This window comes from Cygnus olor, chromosome 15 (genome assembly GCF_009769625.2).
Source record: "Cygnus olor isolate bCygOlo1 chromosome 15, bCygOlo1.pri.v2, whole genome shotgun sequence".
In the NCBI taxonomy this organism is placed as follows: domain Eukaryota; kingdom Metazoa; phylum Chordata; class Aves; order Anseriformes; family Anatidae; genus Cygnus; species Cygnus olor.
Window position 1 is genome coordinate 4,240,629 of NC_049183.1, and position 27,135 is coordinate 4,267,763.

The 27,135-nt window shown below is 44.3% G+C and overlaps 2 protein-coding genes across 9 annotated transcripts in view; one reads left to right on the top strand and one right to left on the bottom strand.

The window, feature by feature from the left end:
- Window positions 1–18,157, bottom strand: part of CRAMP1 (cramped chromatin regulator homolog 1) — a 44,430-nt gene extending 26,273 nt beyond the window's left edge. Inside the window, exons 1-5 of one of the 4 annotated variants that reach the window (XM_040574426.1) lie at window positions 18,023–18,157; window positions 15,360–15,709; window positions 5,033–5,226; window positions 3,374–3,527; window positions 1,304–1,387 (exon numbers count right to left, since the gene is read on the bottom strand). In XM_040574426.1, coding sequence (XP_040430360.1) covers window positions 1,304–1,387; window positions 3,374–3,527; window positions 5,033–5,226; window positions 15,360–15,708 — 781 coding nt within the window. In that variant the 5' untranslated portion in view covers window position 15,709; window positions 18,023–18,157. Of the gene's footprint in view, window positions 1–1,303; window positions 1,388–3,373; window positions 3,528–5,032; window positions 5,227–15,359; window positions 15,710–16,181; window positions 16,344–16,583; window positions 17,863–18,022 lie in introns of those variants that run through there. The other 3 variants (XM_040574427.1, XM_040574425.1, XM_040574423.1) reach the window with 3 other exon arrangements.
- Window positions 18,158–18,744: 587 nt separating this feature from the next.
- IFT140 (intraflagellar transport 140) overlaps window positions 18,745–27,135 on the top strand; it is an 80,671-nt gene continuing 72,280 nt past the window's right edge. Inside the window, exons 1-3 of one of the 5 annotated variants that reach the window (XM_040574430.1) lie at window positions 22,507–22,709; window positions 23,423–23,509; window positions 26,624–26,799. In XM_040574430.1, coding sequence (XP_040430364.1) covers window positions 26,653–26,799 — 147 coding nt within the window. In that variant the 5' untranslated portion in view covers window positions 22,507–22,709; window positions 23,423–23,509; window positions 26,624–26,652. Of the gene's footprint in view, window positions 19,560–22,506; window positions 22,710–22,862; window positions 22,966–22,998; window positions 23,151–23,422; window positions 23,510–26,623; window positions 26,800–27,135 lie in introns of those variants that run through there. The other 4 variants (XM_040574432.1, XM_040574429.1, XM_040574431.1 and 1 more) reach the window with 4 other exon arrangements.

Consider the following 27,135-nt stretch of genomic DNA (forward strand, 5'->3'; position numbering starts at 1 on the left):
GCTCAGGTCCATTTGGTCTTGAAGAGACTACAATTTTTCAAGTGGGTAAAACGTTTAACTGAGTACCAAAGTTATAAAAAGACAGAAGCACAGGGTATGCACGCATTGCCATGGTGACTGTGTAAAACCTCACTCCCAGTCAGAGCCAAGGAGGGTCTGCTGATTCTTTTAACGCAAGATGTGGAAAAAGGGAAGAACCACTAATACTAATTTATACTGGCAACGCAATCTATCTTGCTTCTGACCATCTTGTTACTAACAGCTCAAAATTGCTTCTCCAAGATGAATTAACATAGTGGAGATCTTTGAACAAACAGAATAAAGTCAGTGTGAACGTTGAAAATAGCCTAGTTCATGATGCAGTACAATGAAAACCCACGTGAGAAAATAGCCCAGCAAAAAAAATTCTGCAAAAGTATCACAATTGCTTCAGGAGCTGTACACGTCCACGACTTTCTCAATTTTTTTCCACTTTGCAACTAGCTTGAGTTTACAAAGAAATAAAGTTATTTTGATGACTTTCCACCTCTCACAAATCAAGTGAAATGTAGTACTTTGATCTAACACCAACTCTACAAAAAACTTTGGGACAAATGAAAAAAATACGGTATACATGAAGGGACTGGAGCATACAATGCTTTTTGCTTTGCCCGTTCTCCAAGCTGGTCACATCAGAGCTCCCTCTAGTCTGGAAGCCATAAAGATCATGCCAATGTAATACTAAGCCTGATATCAGGGACCTCGCTAACGCAACTGATCAGCTTCCAGAAGCCAGGGGAGCAGAGGTTAAGGCATATACTCATCCATCTACACTCGTCCTTATGGACAAAACCAGCCTCTGGGATGGACAAGGTCAGAATGCATTCTGGTTAGCCAGTAAGGTTATTATTTCTGATTATGATTTGTAATGCTTTTTCATCTTCAGTGTTCGTTGTTATTTAATGATTTAGATACTGACTTGGAGGACGGTACCATCCCAGATTTTTACTGTATAGGCAGAAATACTCATGAGTGCAAACAGTTTTCAATAATAAAACAGACGGATAACCTAAACTGCACATACATTTACCTGTCACCTGTGCACTGCATTCCACAGATACCAAAAGCTAAAGAAATCTGTCAAAGAAAAAGGGGACTCGTGCAGTTGACTAAGAACGTCTTTAAAAATACACTTAATGAAAAATACTACTACTACACAGACTACTGCCATAGAATACAATGAACACAAACTCTTAATAACACAACACTTCTGATTCTACCATGTAAAAATAATTTTCCGTCATCAGAGGAAATTCATACTTACATCCCCCGATCTTTTTCCTTAATTCCCCATAGCAGATTAAGCCATAAAGCTCCAGGGATGATTTTTTCAGCCCTTGAGAAAACACTGAAAAACAAAACAGGTACAAGTGAGATGACATTATCCACACTGTAGATACTCACTTCAACACTGAAAATTAGAGTATTCTGTGAAAAGATGAAATGATTCATATTTTCAGTGATGAGACAAACATCTTATTGAAGGTAAGCCTAAGTGGTTTCACAGAAGTTAAACAAACATCCAATAGTTCAATATGCAAAATAGAGCTAATTCAGTTGCATCAACCTTACTATCACAAAACTGTTCACAATTTCTAAGGGAAACGGACAGATGCTCCCCAGAAAATGCATACAGAGCTCTTTGTTATATGAAAATTAAGAAGTCTGAAATTTCCAGAAGACTCATACTGGCTTTTGTGCATAAGAATGCACCTCAGAGATTTAATGCAAATTCTAGATTAGGAGTGTCATTCCCTCTCCCCCGTTCTCATCAACACACATTGTATAGACATTATTATTTCTAAGAGATCTAGAGTATCCATAACAGCACTGACAGTCTAGGGACCAAACGGCAGACAAGGAATTGGCTGGATGGACACAGCCAGAGAGCTGTGGTCAATGGCTCTGTGTCCAGGTGGAGGCAGGTGACGAGTGGTGTCCCTCGGGGATCTGTCCTGGGACCGGTGTTGTTTAATAACTTTATCAAAGACAGACAGAAGGATCGAGTGCACCCTCACAGCAAGTTTGCAGATGACACCAAGCTGATTGGTGCAGCTGATACACCAGGAGGATGTATGCAGCTGATACACCAGGGATGGCATCCAAACGGACCTGGACAGGCTGGAGAAGTGGGCCCATGTGAACCCAATGAGGTTCAACAAGTCCAAATGCAAGGTGCTGCACCTGGGTGGGGGAAATCCCAGACATGAGTGCAGACTGGGGGAAGAACTCACTGAAACCGGACCCAGAGAGAAGGTTTTAGGAGTTCTGGCAGACAAAAATCTCAATACAAGCCAGCAGAACACACCCGCAGCCCAGAAGGTGAACTGCATCCTGGGCTGCATCAACAGAGGGGTGGGCAGCAGGTCGAGGGAGGTGACTGTGCCCCTCTGCTCTGCCCTTGTGAAGCCCCACGTGGGAGTCCTGCATCCAGGTCTGGAGCCCCCAGCACAAGAAGGATGTGGGGCTGTTAGGGTGAGTCCAGAGGAGGAAGGCCACGAAGATGATCAAGGGGCTGGAGCACCTCTCCTATGGAGAAAGGCTGAGAGAGCTGGGCATGTTCAGCCTGGAGAAGAGAAGGCTCTGGGTAGACCTCACTGCAGCTTTTCAAAACTTAAAGGGTGCTTATAAAAAAAGATGAAGAGTCACTTTTTGCTCGAATAGGTAGTGACAGGACACAGAGGAATGATTTTAAACGGAAATAGGCAAGATTTAGATTAGATGTTGGGAGGATATTCTTCTCTCAGAGGGTGGTGAGACACTGGCACAGGCTGCCCAGAGCAGCTGTGGAGGCCCCAACCCTGAAGGTGTTCAGGGCCAGATTTGATGAGGCCCTGGGCAACCTGATCCAGTGGGTGGCATCCCTTCCCATGGCGGGGGGGGTGGAACCAGATGATATTTAAGTTCCCTTCCAACCCAAGCCATTCTATGATTCCATGAAGAAGTGCAAAGTAGTGCTGAAATCAATATTCTCAATGAAATTATGCTTGACTAACATTTAGTTAGCTGTCCTCAAAGGTCTGGTTCCTGATCATAAAAGAACATTTAACTGAACCTGTTTTTTCTCCTCAATATTAATAGTAGGATCAGCATTTGTTATGGTGTGCTGAACTAATATAAAAGCAACAACACTAATACCATTTTTAATAAGTATTTAAAAAAAAGAACCTCGGTATGGTCATGTTAATAAACATATAACATATTCACAGATATCCTATTCAGTACTTACTCTTTCATTTCCTTCATTCCTACCCTCCACTAAGGTACTAAAAGGCAGGACTCCAACACTCACAAGACTGAGCTCTACACTAAGCCCACTTCATTGCATACTAACCATTATCAAAGTCAATGTACTTTGAAATCTTGTGCCAGGTGCGGTAGTAGAAATGGCGGACCTGCTCTTTATTCTTCACCATGCTTGCTGGCTTGCCTTTCTTCTTGTATTTCAGGGCGATGTTGTTCTGGATAGCTTCAAAGTCCTTTCCATGCTGAAGAGTAAGTAAAACAAATCTAAATACTCATAACCAAACTTATCCCTTGTCATAAGACAACTGAAACAACACAAGGGATTTTGAGGTTCTTTGTGGGAAATTAGATCTCAGGTGTCATAAACAAAAGTCTTGGTTATCAGAACTCAACAGCACAAGAATGACAATGTTTTCCTTTATGTTATATAAAATGTATTATAGATGCCAAAGAAATTACATTTTCTTGATTTTTCTTCAAAATAAAGAAATATAAGTTGCTAAAAACCTTTTAAAAGGCAACTTTACTCAAATGCACTGAGTACCAGAATTGAAAATACTGACTTTCTCACTTAGCTTTCTTCACTTTCAACAGCATTTTTCCTCTCCTCTGTCCTACATTCATTTCTGACTGGGGCAAATGTTATATTTAATAGCTTCATTTTTATTTACAGTGAATTTCATATTCAGGTTATTAGTGGTACAAAATTTGAGTTTCTAATAATAAGGTAGAATTTTTAGGTTTTGATTGTTTCTTTTGTTTTCTTGTTTTGTTTTTTAAACAGAAACAGAAAACACCCTTTTGCACTAGAAGTTATTTAGAAGCTTACTCTCAGGGTAAAAAGAAGACACCTAACTGTCCCCTTAAATTATTTAATTCTCATAAAATCCCTGGAGTCCAAAAAAAGGAAAAAATAATTTTAAGAACATTACTACTGAATTCCCGTATCATAAAATTTCTCAAAATTCAAAAGCACTTGATTTAAGTAGGACTACAAAGTATGAAAACCTCTTTTGAAAGGTAACAGCACAAAATGAATGAAAGCAGAAAAACAAACATGTTCTTTCAGTGATTGAGGGACTTAAAAGAAAACAGTTTAATTGTTCATTTTTTTCCACAAAATATACATATGAATCACGCTTACCACTATAAAAAACAAACAAGCCCATAAGCATTTCTTTTATTTTCCCCTTTAGCATCTGTTTTTGTAACAGAAGTGCTCTTAAAAATAATTGTAAGAACAGGACAACCAGGAACATCTTGTATAAAACATATGAGACAAAAAGTTAGATGATCTAACTTTTCCTTGTCTCTCAACCCTAGTACTGAAAATGCTTAAGCCTGCTTATCCTCAAAACACTACAGTGCCTGCGACAGTTTAAAAGAAAATGTATTTTCTTATTTGCTAATATTACAACATGAGTGTGTTGCTTTTCAAAGTTGAGATGGGGATTTGTTTTTTTCATACTTGAAATAGAACCATAATAAAAAATGTTATTATTAACATTCGTGAATAAAATTCACACATATTTCCAATGTATTTCAGAAAAAAAGCTTGACAGTTTTGAAAGGTGGCTTTGATCCACAGCTGTTGTATAGCCAACTGCATAGACACATATATGCACAGACAAATGCAATATATGCATACGGGTGGTGCTCTTGCAAATCTCAATTAAATCAACATTCTTTAGGAATATCCACATACCAAATTAAGCCATCTAAGCTGGTTATTTTCCTCTACATGTACCTCATACAGTCCCTCGAAGAAAGTATTTTTGTCCTCTGTGCTCCATGATTCCCACTGACGTCTGACCTTCTTTCCTTCCTCCTTCTCTCCAGCTGAGGAGCCCAGGTTCCTTGCTGCTGACTTGGAATTTGCAGTAGGATTGCTGGGAGGAATTCCTGATGTGCCCCCAGATGCAGATCCTCCATTATCTGCTGCTGCAAAAAACACAACTGGTGTGAATATTAAACCAATATCAGGATTCACGTATAAGGGAGGAACTAAGCCCACCTAGGAAAATTACAAGGATAATTCAAGCTATCCCAATGATGGCAAGTCCCAATCCCTCTTCATAGCACAGATTCTGATGCGACTTTTGGAAAAAGGCACAGAAGTGTAATCTTGATTCTACGTTTGTCAGTTGTCGGCTCCCCAAAGAACCTAACTCAGGGAATCATTCAGGGAATGATTCAGGAATTTGCTGTTTTTGCAAGTAGTGAAGAAGAAAGATTGGAAGCTCCAATAGCTGTGTATAACGCAACAAGATTTCCCCCACATTAATTCCAAAGAATAAAATATCTTTTAAAATCACCTCTGGAATGGTAAGTCTTTTGAAGACCGTTTAATCATTACAAACATTATCATCCAACCTTAAATACGTGATTTATTCACAAGAGAAATCAAACCAAGCATGGTATTTGGTTTGACATTGTAACAGATTATCAGAATCCAGAAACCAGCGAGACAGCCCAACGGAGCGCACTCCATTTTTTCCATGAAAATGTAAGCACTCAATAACTTACACTTCAAAAATACATTTTCTCCAATTTTTCTGAGAATTAGGATTTGACTGCCTTTACCAGTGCAGGTTTGTACTTTATAAAACAAAATCATTTCAACATTCAACATACATTTCTTATTACAAAGAAAGCTTATTACTGTTTCCATTTGTCCAGTTATTGCCATTATAGTTTATCTGTATATAAACCCAGCTTGTGTAACACAGCAGTCCCAACTAGTTTACCAGACTTTTATATGCATTTGCGTACAAAGCATTCTATGCTAAGAATTGAAAAGAATCAGAACAGCTTGGGTGGGAAAGGACCTTCAAGATCATCTGGTTCCAACCCCCTGCCATGGGCAGGGATGCCACCCACTAGACCAGGTTGCTCAAGGCCCCGTCCAACCTGGCCCTGAACACTGCCAGGAATGGGGCATCCACAGCTGCTCTGGGCAAACTGTTCCAGTGCCTCACCGCCCTCACAGTAATGAATTTCAACCTCCTATCTAATCTAAACATACCCTCTTTTAGTTTAAAGCCATTGCCCCTTGTCCTATCACTACACCCCTGACAGAGTCCCTCCACAGCTTTCCTGTAGCCCCCTTTAGGTACTGGCAGGCCGCTGTAAGGTCTGTCCAGAGCCTTCTCTTCTCCAGACTGAATTCCCTCAGCCTGTCTCTACAGGAGAGGTGCTCCACTCCTTTGATCATCTTTGTGGCCCTCCTCTGGACTCATTCTAGTAGGTCCACGTCCTTGTGCTGGAGGTCCCTGACCTGAACGCAGGGCTCCAGGTGGGGTCTCACAAGAGCAGACCATAGGGCGACAATCACCCCCCTTGACCTGCTGGCCACGCTGCTTTTGGCGCAGCCCAGGATACATTTGGCTTTCTGGGCTGCAAGCACACATTGCCGGCACAAGTTGAGCTTCTCATCAACCGACACGCCCAGGTCCTTCTCCATCAGGGCTGCTCTCAATCCATTCTCTGCCCAGCCTGTATCTGTGCTTGGGTTTGCCCTGTCCCAGGCGCACGACCTTGCACTTGGCTTCAGCTCAGTTATCTTTTGCAATTCAGTTATCTGAAGCAGTTTGCATACCTGACAAAGTCTGTGTTAATTACTTAAGTACAGAATTTCTATTTCTCGTTCAATAGCTAGGATATCCCAGTTTGATAATCCTGAATTACATTGAAATGCAAAAGAGTATCAGAAGAATCAACTTTCAAAGGCTTGCTCCGATTTAAAGATTTGAAAGACTTGTATGTAAATCTTAACTGTAGGTATTCAGTTGCATTTCAAAAGGAGTTCCTTGAGACTATAAAACCATACTGCTCTAAATCCTAGAGCAGCAGTATGTTCAAACAACAAAGTATATATGAAACAAAATTTAGAACAGAGTAAAATGCATGAAAGCACTCTTTTCCTGCAATAAATATATACCTGATATTAATTATGATATTGTGACCATTTTAAGGTTATTTTTTATTTCCAAGAACTGTTATTTGATCCTTTCAAAGAAAATTACTGCCACCACAGAGAGGCAAATAAGGCAAAGCATGAAATAGAATCACGTAACTATAAGAAAATTCACCTAAAACAATTCTGGGGAAAACAACCAACCAACCTTCTCTATTTCCTAAAGCCTTCATCAGTGACTCACAAAATAACTCAAAGTTAAGCAATTTAATTCTGATACTGTGAAGACAACGTTAAGCAATTTAATTCTGATACTATGAAGACAAGTCTTTAAAAAAACAATTAGAAAGATCTGAGGCACTTTAACAGGTGGCTGAGAAGATAAACAGCTCTTTGTAAGACCCCGAATTGTTTCTGTACTCTGCAAATGTGAGACCGGAACATCACAATTTGCACGGTAAAGAAATACAAGTCTTAATATTTAAAAATTCTGGTCAAGAAAGGTGAATACATCAGTCTTCAATCTCAATGTACAACATCCTGTTGCTGCAAGCTCCCAGTGCAAAAGACCATCTTCATCACAAGACATCTACGGATTTCTACCGTGCAGTTACTCTTCTGATAGCAGACCTCTAACTTTCTGGCAAATTGTTTAGAGGAACCACCTGTATGTATAGATCTATACCTATCTATCTACGTACAGGTATTATATATATAGGGATCTAGATAGATATAGGTATATAGTTAATTATCTGTGTATACATGATCAAGTAAAAACCTAAGGTCAGATGCTGTAACTAAAGATCTTATCAAGGATTTTATAAAGATTGTACAGCACAATTGGTACACAAAGTCTTCATAAAGCGTTTTTAATAGAAACTTAAGATGCAAAACCATCAGAAAGGACATTAAGTTCTAGTGAGACTATAAAGTTCAGCAGATTTCCACTTAGCTGCATGTAAAAGATGAAATGAAAAGAACAATTCTATCAAGGATCCTCCCCTCAGGACCTGCTAAGGAAGGACTCCACTGATCCAGCTTCTACAAAGGATACGTAGCTCAATATTGCTCCTTCATTCCTTTAGGTTTACTTACTATTCTACGAGACAGACTCCTGGAATTAAAAATTGTAATCCTGGGAAGTTCATCACATTCTTTCTTGTTTTAAACACAAATAAATCACTATGCAGAGAAATGTTTACAGTAACGTGTGAAGATGTAAAAATTCTAATATCTTGTTACCTCCGCAGAGATCTTACACGCCATTCGATTATGCCAGGAATAAAGGACTTTGCTCTACCATGTGTTTGCAGTATCTTCCTTGCTACTGTGCACAGTAATATCTATCCCTGCGTTACCACAATCCACTCTGCAGCTTACTGGATCTCAGTGAGGAAATGGAATGCAGTGTATTCTAAAATGTAACATAAAACAATTGAGGATAAAAGGCAGAAGTAAAAATAGTCACACATTATTACATCTCACGCTATAAATTCATTGTTTCAATCTTACCGTATGAGATTCTTGTAATATGCAAAACAGCTAACAAGTTTCCATCCCGTCACTAACGACAGATGATAATCATCATTAAATCCCAACAACAGATTATTTAAAATTTAACTAATGCATTAAAACAAAAAGGTCCATCGAGGCCAGCCGTACCCATGAATGCTGCAAAACTGCTGGAGAGAGGAAGGGAGCTTACTCAAACAATCCGGTTAGGTGCTTCTTCTACATAAAGACATTTATGTGAGATCACTGCAGACAAGACAAAGACAAGATAGTTATCCTCGCTCTGCCTACTCAGCCTGCACTACCCAGTCACAGGACTGGACATCTCCACAGCCACGCCAAAACAATTCCTTCTTTTCACTCCAGGATGCAGGGGGATGCTAGCTCCTGCATATGAGGTACAAAGCAGCAAGTTTGGATGCGCAAGTTGTCAGTGTTTTCACTCATCTTTCAATCCACAGTTTGCAAAAACATCAAGTTTCTATGCTTGGTGTTTGAACTCTAACCCCTAACAAGACCACAGATCAGAACATCAATGTTTCAGACTTTTGTTCCAGTAATCCAGTATTGCCTATTAGAACTTCTCATATCTGTGAATATAGGAACATCTCAAACTATTTTTTCTGTAGATGCAGTTGTCTTCATAGTTCTAAGAAAAATGCAAATACTTGCAAAAAAAAATAATACAAAGATATTTAAAGACCGCAGCTTACAATCTGGTATGAAAGTGACAAACAATGGAACACTGCACATATATGAAAAAAGCAAATCATGGTGAGTATCAGTGTCTTATCCTGACTATAATCACAAGAAGTTTTTCCTCCTAGGCTGTAGGTAGCATCTTTGTGTTTACTCTTCCATTCTCTACTAGCAGCTCTTACGTGCCAGCTGATTAGTATCTTACAGATTCTAGAAGCTGGCATTCAGCAGTTAATCCCCACTACACTCACGTATCTCAACATGCAGCCTAGTTTCCTTATTGGTGGTCTAAAGGGTTAGTTGCAAAATGCGAACTTCTTCAGGAGTCACCAGTCAAATGCAAGGGGAACATCTACCAGGAAATACCTTTAGAAATGAGATGATGCTTTCACAGATTCTTGCATGCTGCCAGCCAAATTCAGAGTGTAAAACGCTGAACTCCCTCTCCAAAGCACAAGATGCAAATGCCAACTTGTACCATGACATAAAGTTTCCTTCACAACATTTTTTCTTGTTTTAGATTCTATACAAGCCAGTAACAGGGTTGAACTACACAGTACCATCTTTAAAAGCATTTCTGAGCAAAGACTGCCATTAAGAAGGCCACAGTAGATAACACTTTTGAGTATTCTTCCCCCTCACAAACCTGTATTAGTGCTTAGCAGTCTTTAGAAATGTACATCAAAACGTTTGTTGCCAACAGAACTGGACAAGGTGCTAATAATCTATAGTTTCCAGATGGCTTCCAAATGCATTCTGCTATTCTCATGGCAGAACATTCCTCAATAAGCATCTACTCCTCAATTTTAATGAAAAAAAGCAAAGACACGTCCCAACTTTCTTCCTGATGATTTGTTAAACAAATCCCATTTTTAGCCACGTATCTTTCCAAAGTTAGATACTACATCATGTACTTCAGAGAAGAAATGCATCAGATACACAGGAATTTAAGTGAAGCCACTTGTTCCATGGAAGGACCCAACAAAGCTGCAGCTGAATCCAATTTGCTTTCCTCTCCAAGAACTGTAGATGAGAAGAGAATACAGACAAGAGAGGGAGAGATACCGATACATTCCTTGCATGTCAATGCTTCAGTTTGAGGATTAACATTTTAACTGCGAAGTGGGTTTCTACCTTGTATGCCTCTGTAGTAAATGGCATGGACTCCTAAGAAGGCTAATCTAGTACAGCCCAAGCCATGTTGTATGTTCACACCGTATTATGCTCCTGTTACGAATTAACATCCAAAGTTTTAAATAAAACATATCAATGTCCTACAAAGACAAATTAGTTTAGCTTCTTCCATCTCTTACTATTTTGAAGACTTGCAAAAGCAAGATGTAGTTGAATGTTTTTAATCATATGCCAGTTAGCAGCAGGAGTCTACACTCCTGATACATGTGTGTGTGTGTGCATGTGTGTATAAATATATATGTATATAAACACACACACGTTACTATACTGAACTGAAGGCTCGCTTGTCTATGGACAGCACACATTCAAGCTATCAAATAAAGTGGTATCTGAGCTAACCAAACATAGCTGTAAAAAATAACCGTGGTTTATTATAAATTTGGTTACTCCCCCACCTCAAGTAAATCATTCTCTTGCTCTTCCATTAGAAAACACCCTTAAAGAGAAGAATGCATTGTAAGCACCTCCTCTAGGCGTGAGGCCTCGTACAAGGTTCTGCCTGAACTATGTGGTTGTGCAGCCATGTGCCTTGCAGGCAGCCGCCTTTCAAAGTTCAGTACCTACAGCATAGGGCACACCAAACAAAATCTTCCTCTCATGGTGTGGAATGAGACACTGCACAGTTTTTGTCCTGAGCCACTTTCAAGGGAAGGGAGGGAGGAAAAAAGCATAAATGAAAGCACCTCAGTTTAGGACGGGAAGAGAGGTACCAACAGGAAATTAGATTGATAGATTAAGAAGAATATTAGAATGAGGGACTGTGCTGGTAGTTTTTAGAACTGTCATTCATTCCCTAAAGAAATAACACTGGAGGAATCACATTTCACATGAAGGTTACGATACATCCTTCAGCATACAAACTTGCAAAGATACTATGAAATCATACTGCAAGTACATACACTGGGTACCTTGGTCTACACAGCCTCTTCACAGAAGACCCAGGAGTTAATTTAATTCACATACTACAGAACACACAACTTCGTTGGGCTGAAGCAAACTGTGAACTGCTTTCCAGCGAGTTTTATACAATGCCAAAAGACTGAATGTTTTAATTCAATTAATGCTTTCAGCTGAGTAATTTATTTTTAAAGAAAACTGCTTATTACACATTTTATGAATAAGTCTAGAGTAACAGCATGAAAGACGCTTTCAAGCTTCAGCTCGTCACCATTAGATTTTGTTACTATTTCCTCCCAACTTCATTATGCATTCAGAAAAATGAATAAAAACATGAAAATGAGAACGCCCTACTTTAGTTCCTAGTACATCTACAGCATATGATGGCAACATAGTCTGCGTTTACTTTTACTAACGTGGTCACAACATACACACACGTATTTTCACCACTCACTGCTTCACAGTGCCCCAAAACACACCTTAAAACCTGTGCTCAGCAACAGTGTGGCATATCTGCATTTGAGAAGTAAACTCTCGGAAATGCCTTTTCTTCAGCGACCTTATATTGGGCTGCTTCTTTTCCCTCGAAAAACCTTCCTGCATCTGAGCTCTCAATCAACTGACTGCACCCCACCAATCCTTCAGGTTCCTTCTCTGGTTTCGTGCACAAAAGTTACTTAAAGACTTACTTCCAAGCTATTCCACTACTTCCACTATTTAGAGCATAGATTATGAACTTGAAATAATAAAAAGATGATCAATATTTGAAAATAAGATAATCATTCTAAAAAAATTACACGTTTAGATACTTGTGCACGAACTTTGATAAACCTTTTAGCAATCAAAATGGTGTGACTTTTAGAAGCTAAACAGTTCTCAAACTTTATTTTACTATAATATTTTTATGTCATTTTTGCCCTAAAGTCAAAGTGTAACAACGGTACACAAAGCTCCAGAATAAAAAATAAAAATAAAAAGTAAAGAAATCCACAACTAAATATTGTATCAGGGAGATCTGAAAATTAGGACTGTGTTTATCTATTTTACTAGGCAGAATTTGAGAATTATTATTAAATATCTTCTCTGAACCATAGTAAGATAAAGTCAGAAAGTCAGCAGCTGTTGAGCAGGCAAACTTTTCCTGCTGCATGCAATGAAGTTTACTTTAAGAGTAATTTGTTTGCTGCAATAAAGTACCCTCAAAGCATAAATGCAAAAAAATTATAAGGGATCTGTGACAGATAGAAAATACTACTACTTTCAAATGGCTTTTAAAGACATGATTAGGATAAATCAATGCCTGCTGTGTAACTACGATTTGAAAGAAATTAATTTTAATGATCACATTCCTTAATAATAGCCTTCAAAAGAGACTTCACTTTAGAATACATATATTCTAAAAGCAGGACCACCTTAATACAATTTTAAGGGTTACGTAGCTTTATTGAAAGCTCATGACACAATCAAGTTTCTGGTTTCACTGGACCAAATGTAAGCATGGTCTCGACACTCCCACTGTCCCATGTCACCATTACCTTTGCAGTTATCACCTTGATTGTGCCATGCAAAACGCAAAAGCTTCAAACTTTCAGAGCTGATACAAAGGATTGCAAACGCATTTGAGCTCTTTATCATTTTTATACTTACAGAGGAGGAGAAAGTTGGTGGGCCAGCAACTGTAAGGACTTTAGTACAATCCTTACTGGTAATCTTCACTATTCAACCAGTTCCCTACGGGAAGCTAGCTCTGAGAGACACTTCACTTGGAATGCAAACCCCTGTAACTTCTTAGCACAAAACATTTCATTAGGGAGAATTCAGACAAGCCTAGAAAGTGTCTCAGTATGTATCTCTGCACGTAAAGAGCTCAAATTAGAAAGGATCCCACTCCATGGCTCTGTTCTCCAAGATCTGACAGTTATAATCTCAGCCATATCAGAGAAGTATCAGCTTTAATACATTCACATCTAAACCGGCCAGGCAAAGCTGTGGCTGGTCTTACAGTTCAAAATGTGAAAGCGTAATTGTCATTCTACCAGTGACCATCTCCCCCAGCGACTTAAAGTTTCTCCAAACCTGACAATATAGTCAGGTACAGTGATTGCCTATCTATGACCGATTACTGAAATAATATAGTCTGTTCTGTATGTATGATTAATACATACATTTATTATAGTTATTTTGGGATCTGAATTGCAGAACAGAGTCTGCTTTTCAACTGTATCAATACACCTCGTTAAATATCATCCCACTCCTCTAAAACATAAGTGAATGTTTATGTACAAATATAAAAATATGAATATACACGTGCGCAAGATGCGTGTATTTTGTTCACATGTGCATACACTTCCAAAGCAATGAAGCTGCAAATGCACATATTGCACTCGTCCATTATGGGTAACATTTATTCCAAAGGAGTATCTCCTCCCATTTAACGCTACTTACAACCCTTGAAATAATTGTCTGTAGCTAAACACTCCTGGGTATTCCATCTGTTTGTTTATTTGGCTTAATGCAGCTGGGAGAAAATTTACACAGGCCTTTACACAGGCCTCTATCCTCCAACACCACACACGGAAGATTTTCACTCAGATCAAAAAAGTTTAAGAGATTACAGAGGACTTATAAAGGTACTAAAAATATTCAATTATATTAACTGTGAAACAGCTAAATTCAATATTTTTTACCTTATATGGCAATAACTAAAAGGTGGCAATGTGTAAAACACTGCTTTCTTACTGCAACACAAAACTGCCACAATTCTTAGTGTTTACCTAATGTCCAGCAAGTGCATGCCACTGTAATGGACCAAAAAAGTGAGGTAATGTTCAATATACATCCATGCTACATGGAGTTTTATTTAGTTGCAGCAGACAAAAATAATTTCTGCTATTTCAAATCTTGAAGAAATCGACAAGTGTTATTCTTTTCAAAACTTAACAGAAAATAACACAAGTACTTTTGCGCAAGGTATCCAAAACTAGTCTCAAGCACAGCTCAGGTACAGCACCAGGTGTCAACCCGTAACTGCTGAGCACACACAATAGCACCAAAATATTCAAATATCCTTGCTATTTTCCAGCTACTTCAGGAAGAAACTGCTTTGAAAAAAACATATTCTCATCCTCAACGCTAAAGTAAAAAAAGCATGTATATGTAGGTAAAAATATGCATGCATAGATGTATACAAAACAACCTTATTTTTAAAAAAAAAAGTAAAAAAATCAAATTGCATGAAAATCCCTTAACTGTTCTGAAACAGTAATGCAGTACTAGTGACTCACAAAACCTTAGAAACAAATAGTTCAATGTGTATTTCACAGCTGTTTCCAAAATAGTTCCTTGAGTAGAACAGTCACAGAAATAACACAGAAATCAACAATATCTTGTGGTTCGCTTTTTTCCCCCCTTTTTTTTTTTTTAAACTACCACCCATTTAATATTTTGTTATTATTCAATGACAGAATGCAGAGTGCAGCCACCTGATTACACAGCTTGTTAGAGTCTAATTTCCTAACCAAAATACAGAGATTTCCTAAAACTCAAGAGACAAAATGCAGGAATTAAAGGTTTGCTTCAATAACGAAGGGCTTTTTTTTCCCCCCTCTTCTGCATACACATCCAAATCCCCCCATTTTTGCAAGTGCAAATGGGAGAGTGGGCAGCAGAGAAGCTGAAGCCTTGGGACACAAAGAAGATTTCAGCTACTGTGAGAAACAAGCCCCAAAACACCTTCCCCAAAACCAAACAAAAGATGGCATCTGCAGGAGGAGAATGACAACCCCCAAACACACAGGTGACCCACACCCCTACACCCCACTCGTCTGCACGTTCTGAGGGTTCCAAAATACAGTACCTTTGCCTTTTACAGCAGTGCTGCTGCCAACTGAAGAGGATGCCTGAGAATCCTTCTTCAGCCTCTTGCTCTGAGGTCTGACACTGGACCTGAGAAAATGATGCTGGTCCTGGCTGTGGGAGGGCTGGAGGGCAGCCGGGGCCTGGGACAAGCTGGGGTTCGGTGAGGGGCTGCTGTTAGTGTTGCTGTTGATAATCTTCTCTTCTTTCTTTGTGCTGCTGCTGCCTGGAGCTGCCTCTCCTCCTCCTCCTGCCCCTTCTTCTTCCAGGGACTCCTCATCTCCTCCTGCTCTCTTGCCCAGCTTTTTCACCCCTTCCTCCCCGCTGCTCTCGCCCAGTTTCACCGTCATCCTGTTGGGGAGGAGAGAAAGAAAAGAGAGGGGCACAAAGTCAGGCCGGGGAGCCCACCAGAGAGGGGGAGAAACCCCTGGGCTGAGAGGGGAGAAGTTTAGCTGCAGAAATTCCTCTCAACATGGCCGCCGTTGTTTGTTACTAAATCCCCTTTCGTTTGCTGTCCCGACCCAACAACCTGTGCCGAGGGCGGGAGGGGAGAGCCCCGCGGGAATCCCCCCCAAACCGGCCCAAAAGGGTGCGGGGCTCCCCCGGCGGCCCCCCGGCGGCCCCCCGGAGGGCTTCGGGCCGCCTCGGGCGGAAAAAATCGCCGAGGCCAACTCGGGCGCTGGAAGCGCTCGGCAGGCGGCGAGGGAGGCAGCCGCCGGGCCCGGCGGAGCGGGGCAGCGCGGCCGGGGCCGGCCCGGGGCTCGCCCCCATCCTACCCCTTCCGAAGCTCCGGGGGCTCGGGGGGGCTCCTCGGCCTCCTCACCATGGGGCCCAGCCGGCCCGGCCCGCCGCGGGGGGGGGCTCCATGCTCCTCGCTGCGGCGGCGGCGGCTTCTCCTCCTCCCCGCGTGTGTGCGGCTGGGGCTGGGACTGGCCACGGCGACCAAGCTTTCCAGCTCCCCTCCGCCCCCACCCCGCCGCAGCCCCGCACCTCCCGGCCCTCCCCAGGGCACCGCTCGGCCCGGGGGGAGCCGGGCACGGCCGGCCCCGGCAGCCCGGCCGCCTTCACCGCGAGCATCGCCCGGGCGGCGGCTCTCCTGTCACGGGCCGGCCGGGCCGGGAGGGGACCGGCTCCCCGCAGCCCCCTCGGCTCGGTTCTCGCTCGCTGCTTCGGCAGCCGCCGGCACTGCTCGCGGCCAGCCCGCGCCCGCGCCCCGCGGCTTTACCTCAGGGGGCCACAAACTCCGCGGGCACCCGCAGCAGCGGCGTCCCCCCCTCGCCTCGACGGGGAGAGCTCGGGTGCCGCGACCTCCCGGGCCAGCAGTAAAGTTTTACAACGTGATCTGCCGGGACGCTGCTCTGCACCCTCCGAGAGGCACCACCAGATCACTTAAACGCCGGGTCTGACATTTGGGGGCCATTTGGGACGGCCACTCACTAACTTCAGAAATCTGCCCGGCACAGGGGTACCTGGAACAGAACACCAGACACGTGCACACGCACAAGAGCTTAAGGCATTAAATCACATTATCTGCTACAAGCCAACAGCAGTTTTTTTAAGAGAGTGTAAAAATGGGCCTGGCACCCGATCTAGAAGTCAACTTCTAAGAAAGAAACCATTCCACGGCAGAAGAGAGAACTCGCAGTTGCAACCCCTTATCGCCAGCACAGAAGCCACAGTCCAACTTTAATTAAGGGCAAAGATAAACACCAGGGAGAGAAGGAAATTCCAAGTATCACTAATAAAATGATGGAATTGCAACAGATCAGGCTTACACCAGGATGGAGTGTTTTAAAGTAAACCAGGTGCATCAGCATAAGACAACACCTGAATGCGTGCCGTTACAATTTACAGACTATGTTCCTATTACTAAAGTGTTACTTTCCCCTCTAACAATTCTCAGCTGAAATACCCTACCGAGCAGCTCAGAAAGACATGCGGCAACATTGTGTTCTTTGCGAAAAGCCCAATAAACTGGTTTGAACTGTAAATATAAGTTGATATTAAAAGTTCATATAAAACCTGACGGAGTCCCGATCACCAACAGAAGTCTTCTCCACATTAAAAAAAAAAAAAAAATTTCAGTTGCTGTGATGACAGAAATCTTCAAACCCTGACAGTTTGTGCTCAAAAAACATTAACTTTGGGAGGACTCAAACCTCCTTGATCTCCATTTGGGTTTTATTACCCCAAGTTAGACGATGCAGCTGCTGCGCTCCCCCCAACAATCCCTGTCAGAAGGCTGAAGGGTTTCTCCCGCAGCGCCACACGCCTCTGGGGCAGTCTCAGGACACGGTAGGAGACCAGGGCAGCCACCCCCAGCATCCACCCCCCTTCGCAGCATCCTGGCCGAACCCTTCGGCGGGGGCTCGCAGCGTTTACCCCCTCTACCCGCTGTTTTCGCTTTCCCTTTTGCTTTCAGACGCACGCCCTTCCCCAGCCACACCGCCGCACGCCCCGCACCTCCTCACCCGGCGCCGCTCACGAAACCCCGGCTCCCCCCGCCCTCCCCGGCCCCCCGCAGCCCCCGGCGCCGCCTCCTCCCGCTGCCGGGGACTCGGGCCCCAGCGCCGCCCGCTGTGCCGGCCCCAGGGGCCCTCAGGCCCCGCGGGAGCCCGAGGAGCCGCCGCCCTCCCCCGGCCCGGGCCGTGCCTGCAGCGTTACCTGCCGCATCAACGCCGCCTCGCAGCCTCCGCGCTCCGGCTCTCCCGGCGGCGGCCGCTCCGGCTCCTCCGCCCCCCGCAGCCCCAGGCACCCGCAGGCCGCGCCCCAGAGCCGCCAGCTCGGGCGGAGGCCGGCGCGCCCCGCGACCCCCGCGGCCTCCAGCGGCCCTCCCAGCGCTGCCGGCGGCAGCGGCCCCGCTGCCCGGCCGGGGAGGCCGCCTATCCCCGCGACCGCGGCACCGCCGCTTCCCGGCCGGCCTCAGCGCCCCCGAGCCGGAGCCGCGGCTCCCTGGCGGGCCGGCTCGGCCCCGCAGCGGGCGGCGGTGGGGGGCTGCGGGCCGCCGCGCTGGGTGCGGGCCGCCGCGGTTCCGCTTCCTCGTCAGCCTGCGCCGGGCCTCGCCGGGCGCGTCGGGCCGCCCCTGGCGGGACCCCAAACAAAGGCCGCCATTGGCTGGCGGCACGCGGGAGCGAGGCGGGAGGCGGGGCCGCGTTGCCGACGCCGGCCAATCGACGCGCGGCGCGGGGAGGGCGACGGCGGCGTAACTCGGGGGAAGAGGCGGCAGCTGGGGGCCGGCCGAGGGCGAGGCTTGCCCCGCGAGCCGGCTGCTGATTGGGAAGGAGGGTAGCTAATGGCCGTCGTCTGGGTTTTCATTGGCTAGAGGGCTCTTGATTTGCATGCGGCGCTGTATTTATAGAGCCCGCCGGAAGAGGCGGTGCTTCTACGAGTGAGGGGCAGCGCGCTGTGGGTGGCGCCGGGACTTCCTCTGGGAGCGGGCGGCCCGCGGTGCCGCTGCGAACGTGGAGGACCTCGCGCCTCAGCCCGTGAGAGGCGCTGCGGGGCGAGGCCGCCGCTTGGCATCGCTCGCTGTGCTGCTCCGCCGCAACGTCCCAGTGCTTGGGTCGTAGCCGGGAGGTGAAGCGGTGCGGGGCTGCCCTGGGTCTGCCCGTCCCGCTGCGGAGCCCGCTCTCCTCCCGCCGGGGCAGGCTCTCCTGGTAGCCTGCGGCGCTGGGTGCCTGCTGCTCCCCTCGCTTGTGCCCTCGGAGGTGGGGTGTGGAGGGGAGACCCGGGGTCTGCTCTCGGCCTGGAGCACGCCGTGCCTCTGGCAAAGCCTTGGCACCAGCAGGGGCTGTGCCGGCCGGTCTGGTGCTGAGCATCCCTGCGAAGCCTGGGTTTGGGGGGGGTGTGAAGAAATGACCAATTCTTGCAGATCTTATGGGAGCTCTTACGAAGAGCAGCACGGGAAGCATAGCTGAGCACTGGTGGCTCGGCCACAGAGCTGCTGAGACACTGGGCCATCCCGAAATGGCAGCTGTGCTTCTGGAAGGTTCTGAGCTGAGGGGGGCCCGCAGGTGGAGTGTGCTGCTGAGGTGCTTGATTAGTAGCACCTTTGTTACCACTTAAGGATTTTAATCATCTTTTTCTTCTTCAGTGTTGTAAGTGATGTACTAAAAGCAATAAATATAAAATCTGGGAAGGCCTGTCATCTTCACAACTTCAAGTCTTCTTGTGACGTTTGAGTTTATATAGGTATCATTAGGTGAGCTAGTGAGTTTTTTTTTTTGCTTAGTAAACTATGTCAAGGATTAAGGAAGCTTTATTCAGTGATTTACAAACTAAATGAGAGTTGAATTAAATTAGTGCATGAAATCTTTTGTCGTGTTTTCCAGTGACCATTGTTTGGCACTTAGATGTGGCAATCTCATGTTAACTGCTAGTGAAAATAATTTCCAAAAATCTTAAAACAGACTTTTGCATGAGATTTTTTCTTTAGTAGCTATTAGTAAACTATTTATGAAAAGAATATTGGATACTTGTCTTTTTAAAACTTCCTGAATATCCTAGCGGGATAGGAGGTCTTAGTCCTGTTCCTTTGAGGAAAAATCACAATCTGTAGCTTTGGAATCAATGCTTTCACAATTTGACCTTTATGATGGCAGGTAAATTGTGGAAGGCAGGGCTCCTGTGGAGAGTGTTGCAAGTAACTCATGACAGCGAGCTAAATTTAAACATGCCTTGGGCTTTGTCATCTCTAAATATGCTCTAGAGCATAGCTATGAGTAACAAGTATATTGTTACAAATTGAATTTTTAAACCAAGAAGAGCCAAATTGCTTAATGGTCTTGTCACAACTGTAAAGCTTTGTTTTTAAACTTACGCATTAGTTTGAGAGTATTTTTTCAGTCTTGTTAGAATGTAGTGCAAGATCATATGGCTTATATCAAATATTCTTGCCACTTGATTTGACCACAACCAAATTTAACATTACTGACAGGAAATGATGCATTCTGCATCTACAGTGCTGTGTGTTTCATTTCCATGGTTCTTTGCAAAAACATGTGAAGGTGCGTTCAGTTCCCCACGGAGCTCAGAGTTAAAGGTTCCCATTCTCTGTGTAAGTAAATAACTTCATGTGGTTGAATAGCCCCATTGCCTCAAGTAGACTGTTAAAATGTAAAATCGCTTATGTGCATAAATGTCCATTAAAGAGACTGAAAAAAAAAGGCATAGGATGAGAGCTGAGAGGCAAGGGGAAGGCTGAGATGTCAAAAGACACTTGAACTTTTCTTCGTTCTGTTTTAATGGTAGGGAGGTCTCCATGATCATGCTTGTGCAAACCTGCACAGATATAAAATGCAAAGTCTTTCAGTGTTTGTTGCCATGGTTCTCTGGACTAGGCAAGAACACTAACTTGGATTTCTTGGGCATCCTGTGTATTTTAAAATGAGTAACAAATTGTGTGCACTGCATACTTATTGTCTGTGGTGGTCTCAATTTTGCATCTCAAGTGCATGATTATTACACTAATTACAACATGAAATTTCTTGTTCAAAGGCCTTAGATGTAAAAAACATCAACGCAGTAGATGTTATCCTGTATTTTCCTTTTAGGTCACTTAGCTATTAAATTTCATAATTTTTGTTCATACAAAGCTCTTAAATTCCTTAATCTGGCAAATGATAATGGGTGATTTTTGTTAGCAAAGCAGTTCTTTCCCATTCAGGTAAGAGGATTTAAACCAAAGGTCAGACATCTGTTGTTAATCTTTCATGTCTTACTAAATAGGAGTCACCTAATCACAGCTTTACTTTTTTCTCAGCAGCTGAGGTCAAGCCCTTAGAGGAAAGGGTAAGATCCACTATGTGACTGTGCTACCGAAGCATGTTCTTTGTGTGTCCTGGGGCCTCAGGGTCTCTGCAGTAATCAGGCCTCTTTCATGAGGGCAGTACTCAGATGAGGGAAGACCAGAGCATCCTGGGATGCTCTGCTTATTTCTTATTTTAAAGCATAAATGCTTTAAAAAAGCAGGGCTTCTCTGCTGAATGTAGTAGGGCAGGGAACTTCAACTTCTGTCCAAGTCTATGCAACCAGGCGTATGTAGTTTAGGTATTAGGCAGAACTTTGTTTAACAATGGAACCAGTTAATTGTGAAAGCTGTAAAATGGTCGCCTGAGCATAGCTGGTCAGTGTTTTTAGATCATGGAATCATTTAGACTGGAAAAGACCTCTAAGATCGTCTGGTCCAACCTTTAACCCAGCACTGCCAAGTACACACTTAAGCCAGACCACCAAGCGCTACATCTGTATGTTGTTGTTGACCTCCACGGATGGTGACTCAACTACTTCTCTGGGCAGCCTGTTCCAATACTGTACAACCCTTTCAGTCAGTAAGTTTTTCCTAAACCTCCCCTGGCACAACTTAAGGCTGTTTCCTCTCATCTCTTAGTACATGGGAGAAGAGACTGATCCATGATAGCTTCCTTTAACGTGATAAGGTCTTCCCTGAGCCTCCTTTTCTCTGGGCTAAACAACCCCACATCCCTCAGCTGCTCCTCATAAGACTTGTTCCCCAGACCCTTCACCAGTTTTGTTGTCCTTCGGACATGCTCTGGCACCTCGATGCCCTTGTAGAGAGGGGCCCAGAAGTGAGCACGGTACTTGAGGTATGGCCTCACCAGAGCTGAGTGCAGAGGGACAATCGCTTCCCTAGCCCTGCTGGCTACGCTATTCCTGATACGAGCAAGGATGCCGCTGGCCTTCGTGGCCGCCTGAGCACGCTGCTGGCTCCTATTTAGTCAGCTATTGACCGAATACCCCAGGTCCCTTTCCGTCAGCTCTTCCCTCAGCCTTTAGCACTGCGTGGGTTTGCTGGGCCCCAAGTGCAGAACGCAGCGCTTACACGGCCGAAGCCAACGGGCGCTGGATTACGCGGGAATTGTTAGGTACAGCTGGGTGGAAGATGTCGTCTCTTCACCTGGTCGCGCGGGGCTGTGACCGCGGTGGGGTTACAACTGACTGCGGGGTTCGTGACGAGCGGCGTGAGGGTTGGGGAAGTGACTGCGCGGCGAGGGCTGCGTTGCGGGGTTAGCCTCGCGGCTGCTGGGAACTGCCTGCTGCCGGCCCGCCGCCGGCGGTTGCTCGGGGGTTAAACCCCAAAGCCCTGAAGCCGGCCGCCGACGGCAGGAACCCGCCCGCTACCGGCGCGGGGCCGGGCGGCCGGCGGGGCGCTCTCGGGCCCTTCCGTGCCTCCTCGGCTCCGCTTCGGGAGCGCCCGGGGGCGGGCGGCTCTCCCCGTCGGCACGGTAACGCGGGGCCGCGCAGCGAGCGCTGCCTCCCGCGGCGGGGCGGCCCGGGAGACGGCGGCGGGAGCGCGCTGCGGCTCGGCCCGGGCCCGGCCTGCTCCGGACGGGTGCGTGCGCGCGCGGGGCGGTGGAGACCCGGGAGCGGGGGCGGGTGCGGGCGCGGGGCGGGCCTGCCCGGGGCCTGCTCGGGGCGGGGGGGCGCGGCCTCGGGGGCCCGGCCGAGCTTGGGGGCCGCGGGCGGCTTGGCGGTGGCGGCCCGGGCGGGCCCCGGAGGGTAAAATCAGCGATTTTAAGCGTTTTAAAGTTAAAGCTCACGTTTCTGGCATGCAGGGATTCTTTGAAGAAGCGACGCTTTTTACAAAGGTAACCAAGTCTTGTCAGGGAAATGTTGCGGTGGTGCGTGCTGAAAAATAGCTGTATGGACGCCCTTGGCGTCAGGTTTTCTGGTAAGCCTGTGACTGGACGCTGTTCCAAAAGAACAGCAAACCTAACCTTTGTCAGCCTCCCTTCGTCTCTGAATATGCTCACAACATGCCCATACAGAGCATGTAAGTAGCTTTTTAAGAATTGTCACCAAAACCAGAACAGCGTAATTACATTCAAATTAAATTTGAGTTGCATATGTGAATGCAGGTGGTTGTCTTTTGCAATGCGTCCGTGCATGCTGGCTCCCTGCTGGGATTTGTAGCAGTAGGAATCTCGAGTCTACTTCCCTGAATTCCTGAAAATCCAAACAAATCAAAGCTAATTGGCTTGTAATATATTTTAATACTATGTCAACTTGTAAGTAATGAATTGTGAGTTGTTTTTTTTTCTGGAGGAAAATCACTCCATACCAAAGGCTAATCTTCCCCTCTTTGTACAACTGTTCTGAGACCTAGTGAAATCTTGGTGAATGCCTAAGTTGGTAGGTACAGACAGATGCAGCTCCTCTGCCTGTGCTCTGAGACAGCCAGTTATCAATCTGCTTTAGTCCAGAAACCACATTACTGTGTTGGTGTCGTATGACCTGTGAGCTACTAAACCTCGAAACACAACTTCCCGAAGGTCTTGGTATCCCAGGCACAGAGCCGTGTTAGCACAGGTGTACAGTGTCTGGACTAGAGCTGGCTTGTGTCTGGCTAGTTAAGAACAGGGGCAGGGAATGACCTTGAATCTCTTTACTTTTCTCTGTATGTGGACATTAACATAATACGAACTTTCATGAAGCACCTGTGGATTGTTTGGAAGGTGTCGGTCAGTTTATCTTCTCCTATTAAACAGATCACCTGTCTGGACTTGATCAAGTTCTATACCGACCTTCAAAGTGCTGAACTTTGTCAGAAATTCTTCTCTTTTTTACCTTGAAACAAATAGGACGTGCTGTGCCAGAATCATTTGTAGAAAGTGGTCCTTGCGTTTCTTCCTTGAGAAGACTTCTTTGAGGAGGCAACTGTCAGTGTAAATGCATGAGACGGAAGCAGCAGTAAACATGGGGATAATGAATTCCCACGATTACAGCGGGCATAATGAATGTTGGTTTTGTGACTTTGTTATGCTGCTGTGTAATCCACTTACAGACTATTTATTTACATAGAGCAATCTACTCCACCATTTTGCATAGCTATTGAGGTGGCAAAAAATATATTAGGGATTGTCAGTGATGACAGTATCACTGAATCTGGTTTTAGTAAGTGCTAGTCTGCTCTCTTAAACGTGTGCACTTAATTCCAAACGGGATAGTTAGCTGTACAGCTATCCTAATCAGATTAAGTGGACACTCACATATGTAGTAAAGCAGACGATGTGGCTTGATGCACACATTAATGAATTGTCAAGGGACCGTAAGCTCGACAAACTTGTTTTCTTCCCTCTCTGGGGGAGACTGAATAATCAAATAAGTATTTGCGATTACAGATGCAATGAACAGGAAACTGAAGAAGGTGGTCCTTAAAGGAATTACAAATGTACGATTTTGTGTAATAAAATCTATTTCCTACCAGATGTTTTTTATTTAGGTATCTCAAATTTTTATTTGAATCTGAAGTGAATTTCTCAATTAACTTTAGAGCCAGAATAATGCTTATTTAAATGTAGACCAACTTTTTCCGTTAAAGTACAATGAAGCAGATGTAGCAGGAATGAAAGTGTTAGAATGGGTACAGTATTTCATAACAGATGTGGAGATTTAATGAAACTATCAAAAATGTGAAATAAAGATGAAAAACAGTCCAATATGTATTTGAATTTTTTTTTTTTTGGGGGGGGGGGGAGGGCAATAAAGCCAGATCCATGTGCTGTTACACAAATGTGGAGGTTGAGGGAGGTGACTGTCCCTGTCTGCTCTGCCCTTTTGACGCCCCACTTGCGGTCCTGCGTCCAGGTCCGGAGCCCCCAGCACAAGAAGGATGTGGGGCTGTTAGAGTGAGTCCAGAGGAGGAAGGCCACGAAGATGATCAAGGGGCTGGAGCACATCTCCTATGGAGAAAGGCTGAGAGAGCTGGGGCTGTTCAGCCTGGAGAAGAAAAGGCTCTGGGAAGACCTCACTGCAGCTTTTCAATACTTAAAGGGGGCTCATAAAAAAGCTGGACAGCAACTTTTTACTTGGTCAGATAATGATAGGAAAAGGAGGAATGGTTTTAAACCGAAAGAGGGGCAATTTAGGTTAGATGTTAGGAGGAAATTCTTCACTCAGAGGGTGGTGAGGCACTGGAAGAGGTTGCCCAGAGCAGCTGTGGATGCCCCATCCATCCCTGGAGGTGTTCGTGGCCAGGCTGGATGAGGCCCTGAGCAACCTGATCTAGTGGGTGGCATCCCTGCCCATGGCAGGGGGCTGAAACTGGATGGTCTTTAAGGCCCTTTCCAACCCAAGCCATTCTATGATTGTGAATGAGCGTGAACATAAGGGTGAATGGATCTTGCTGAAAGATCAAACTCCGCATTATGAGGCTGACTGTGCTTGTTTCTGTTTCAGTGTGTAGCGCTTCATGTTCTTAATTTGAGTGGCAAGGTACAAAGCTACCAGTCTATTTTGAAATGTTGCCTACCTTTCTAACCTATCTAATCAAAGGTGCTGAATCTAATTTTTCTTTTCTGGGGGAAGACAGCCCTCTTAAAACAAAATATTTATTTTAAGCATTGATGGAATATTTGAAGTAAAGAGACTAAAACAAGAATCTCTATTGAATCAGTGTCTGATTGGTGACCTAGGCAAATCTAACTGCTGTACGTGCATGTTCCTACAGATTAAGAGCTCATGGTTTAGCTGTCCATAAGAAAAATCTTCTCCAGAAAGGGAATCACCTAAACCTTTACCAGGAATTTTATAATTTTATATTTTTCAGTTTTTGACATTGTTTGTTAATAAATGAGGTGCTTAAGAGGTGGTTATCTCAGCTGTTCTTTGGTTTTTGTTTTGTTTTGTTTTGTTTTGAACCAAGCCAACGAGATCACACAACACAAATCCCAAAGACAATCTCCCTGTATAAACTTTTAAAGGCTTAGTGACTTGCTCCATTTCTGAGAAAGAACTCTGAAAAGAGCATTGCTTTTGAGTTCTTTTCCTTGAAAAATCATCATTTATTTAGTATTTTTATTCAGATACAGACAGGTTTTGTGGGTCTTGAATGAGTTAAAGTAATTTGTCCAGTAATTTCAACAGTACAAGCTCTAAAATGGTGACAACTGTTAAAGTTTACTTTGAAAAAAAGCTCAGATATGAGACTTCACAACTTGAGATCACTCTGTACATTGACATCTTCAGATATGAAGTACTAGAAATACCTTTTTGGTAAGCTCAGAGTTATTTCAGAGTCCTCTGAAATAAAGCAGTACAAGCCACTGAGAGACCAGGTGCTAGTCTATGCACGCTGGGGATCTATGGACTACAAGGCCCAGTGCTCCTCAGCATTTTTTAACAATACCGCTTTAACCTTTTCTGTGTTCTATATAGAGCACGTTAAGAAGGTGATGTGGTAGCTTCTTTTATTAACAACTTTTAGCATTCCGTTACCTGTTACAAACACTTATTTTCCTTGTGCAGGTTTGCAGTCTGTGACAGCTCCTGGTGCTATGGCTGTGTACGTGGATCATCGAATAGATGCTCCTGAGTCAGTTGCCTCCCCATCTCATATAACGTGGCACTCGATCCATCCACTCTTGGCAGTTGCTTCCATCAGCACAGCATCTGGGGGCTGTGTGGATATCTATCTGGAACAGGTGAGTAATCAGCAACTTTGCTTTTGGGCTTAATATCATTCTGCTGTTTTGAAACTTCACTTTTGTATCGTATTTGCATGTTTACTTATATGCTCCTTGAATCCCTGTCCCTACATTTTAATTAATGTCCATGCTCTATGCTATTTAGAAAATGTCAGATACATCAGCTACTGATTACATGTGTTTTATAAAAAGCTCTTCATAAATTAAATTGATCTTTTCATTGAAATTTAATTTTTACAGACTTAAGTCTTATTTGTGATAGTTACCATCCTTTTTTTTGATGCTCATAATCAAGAGAATTTTATGCTTAAAAATAAAATGGTCACATGCTTT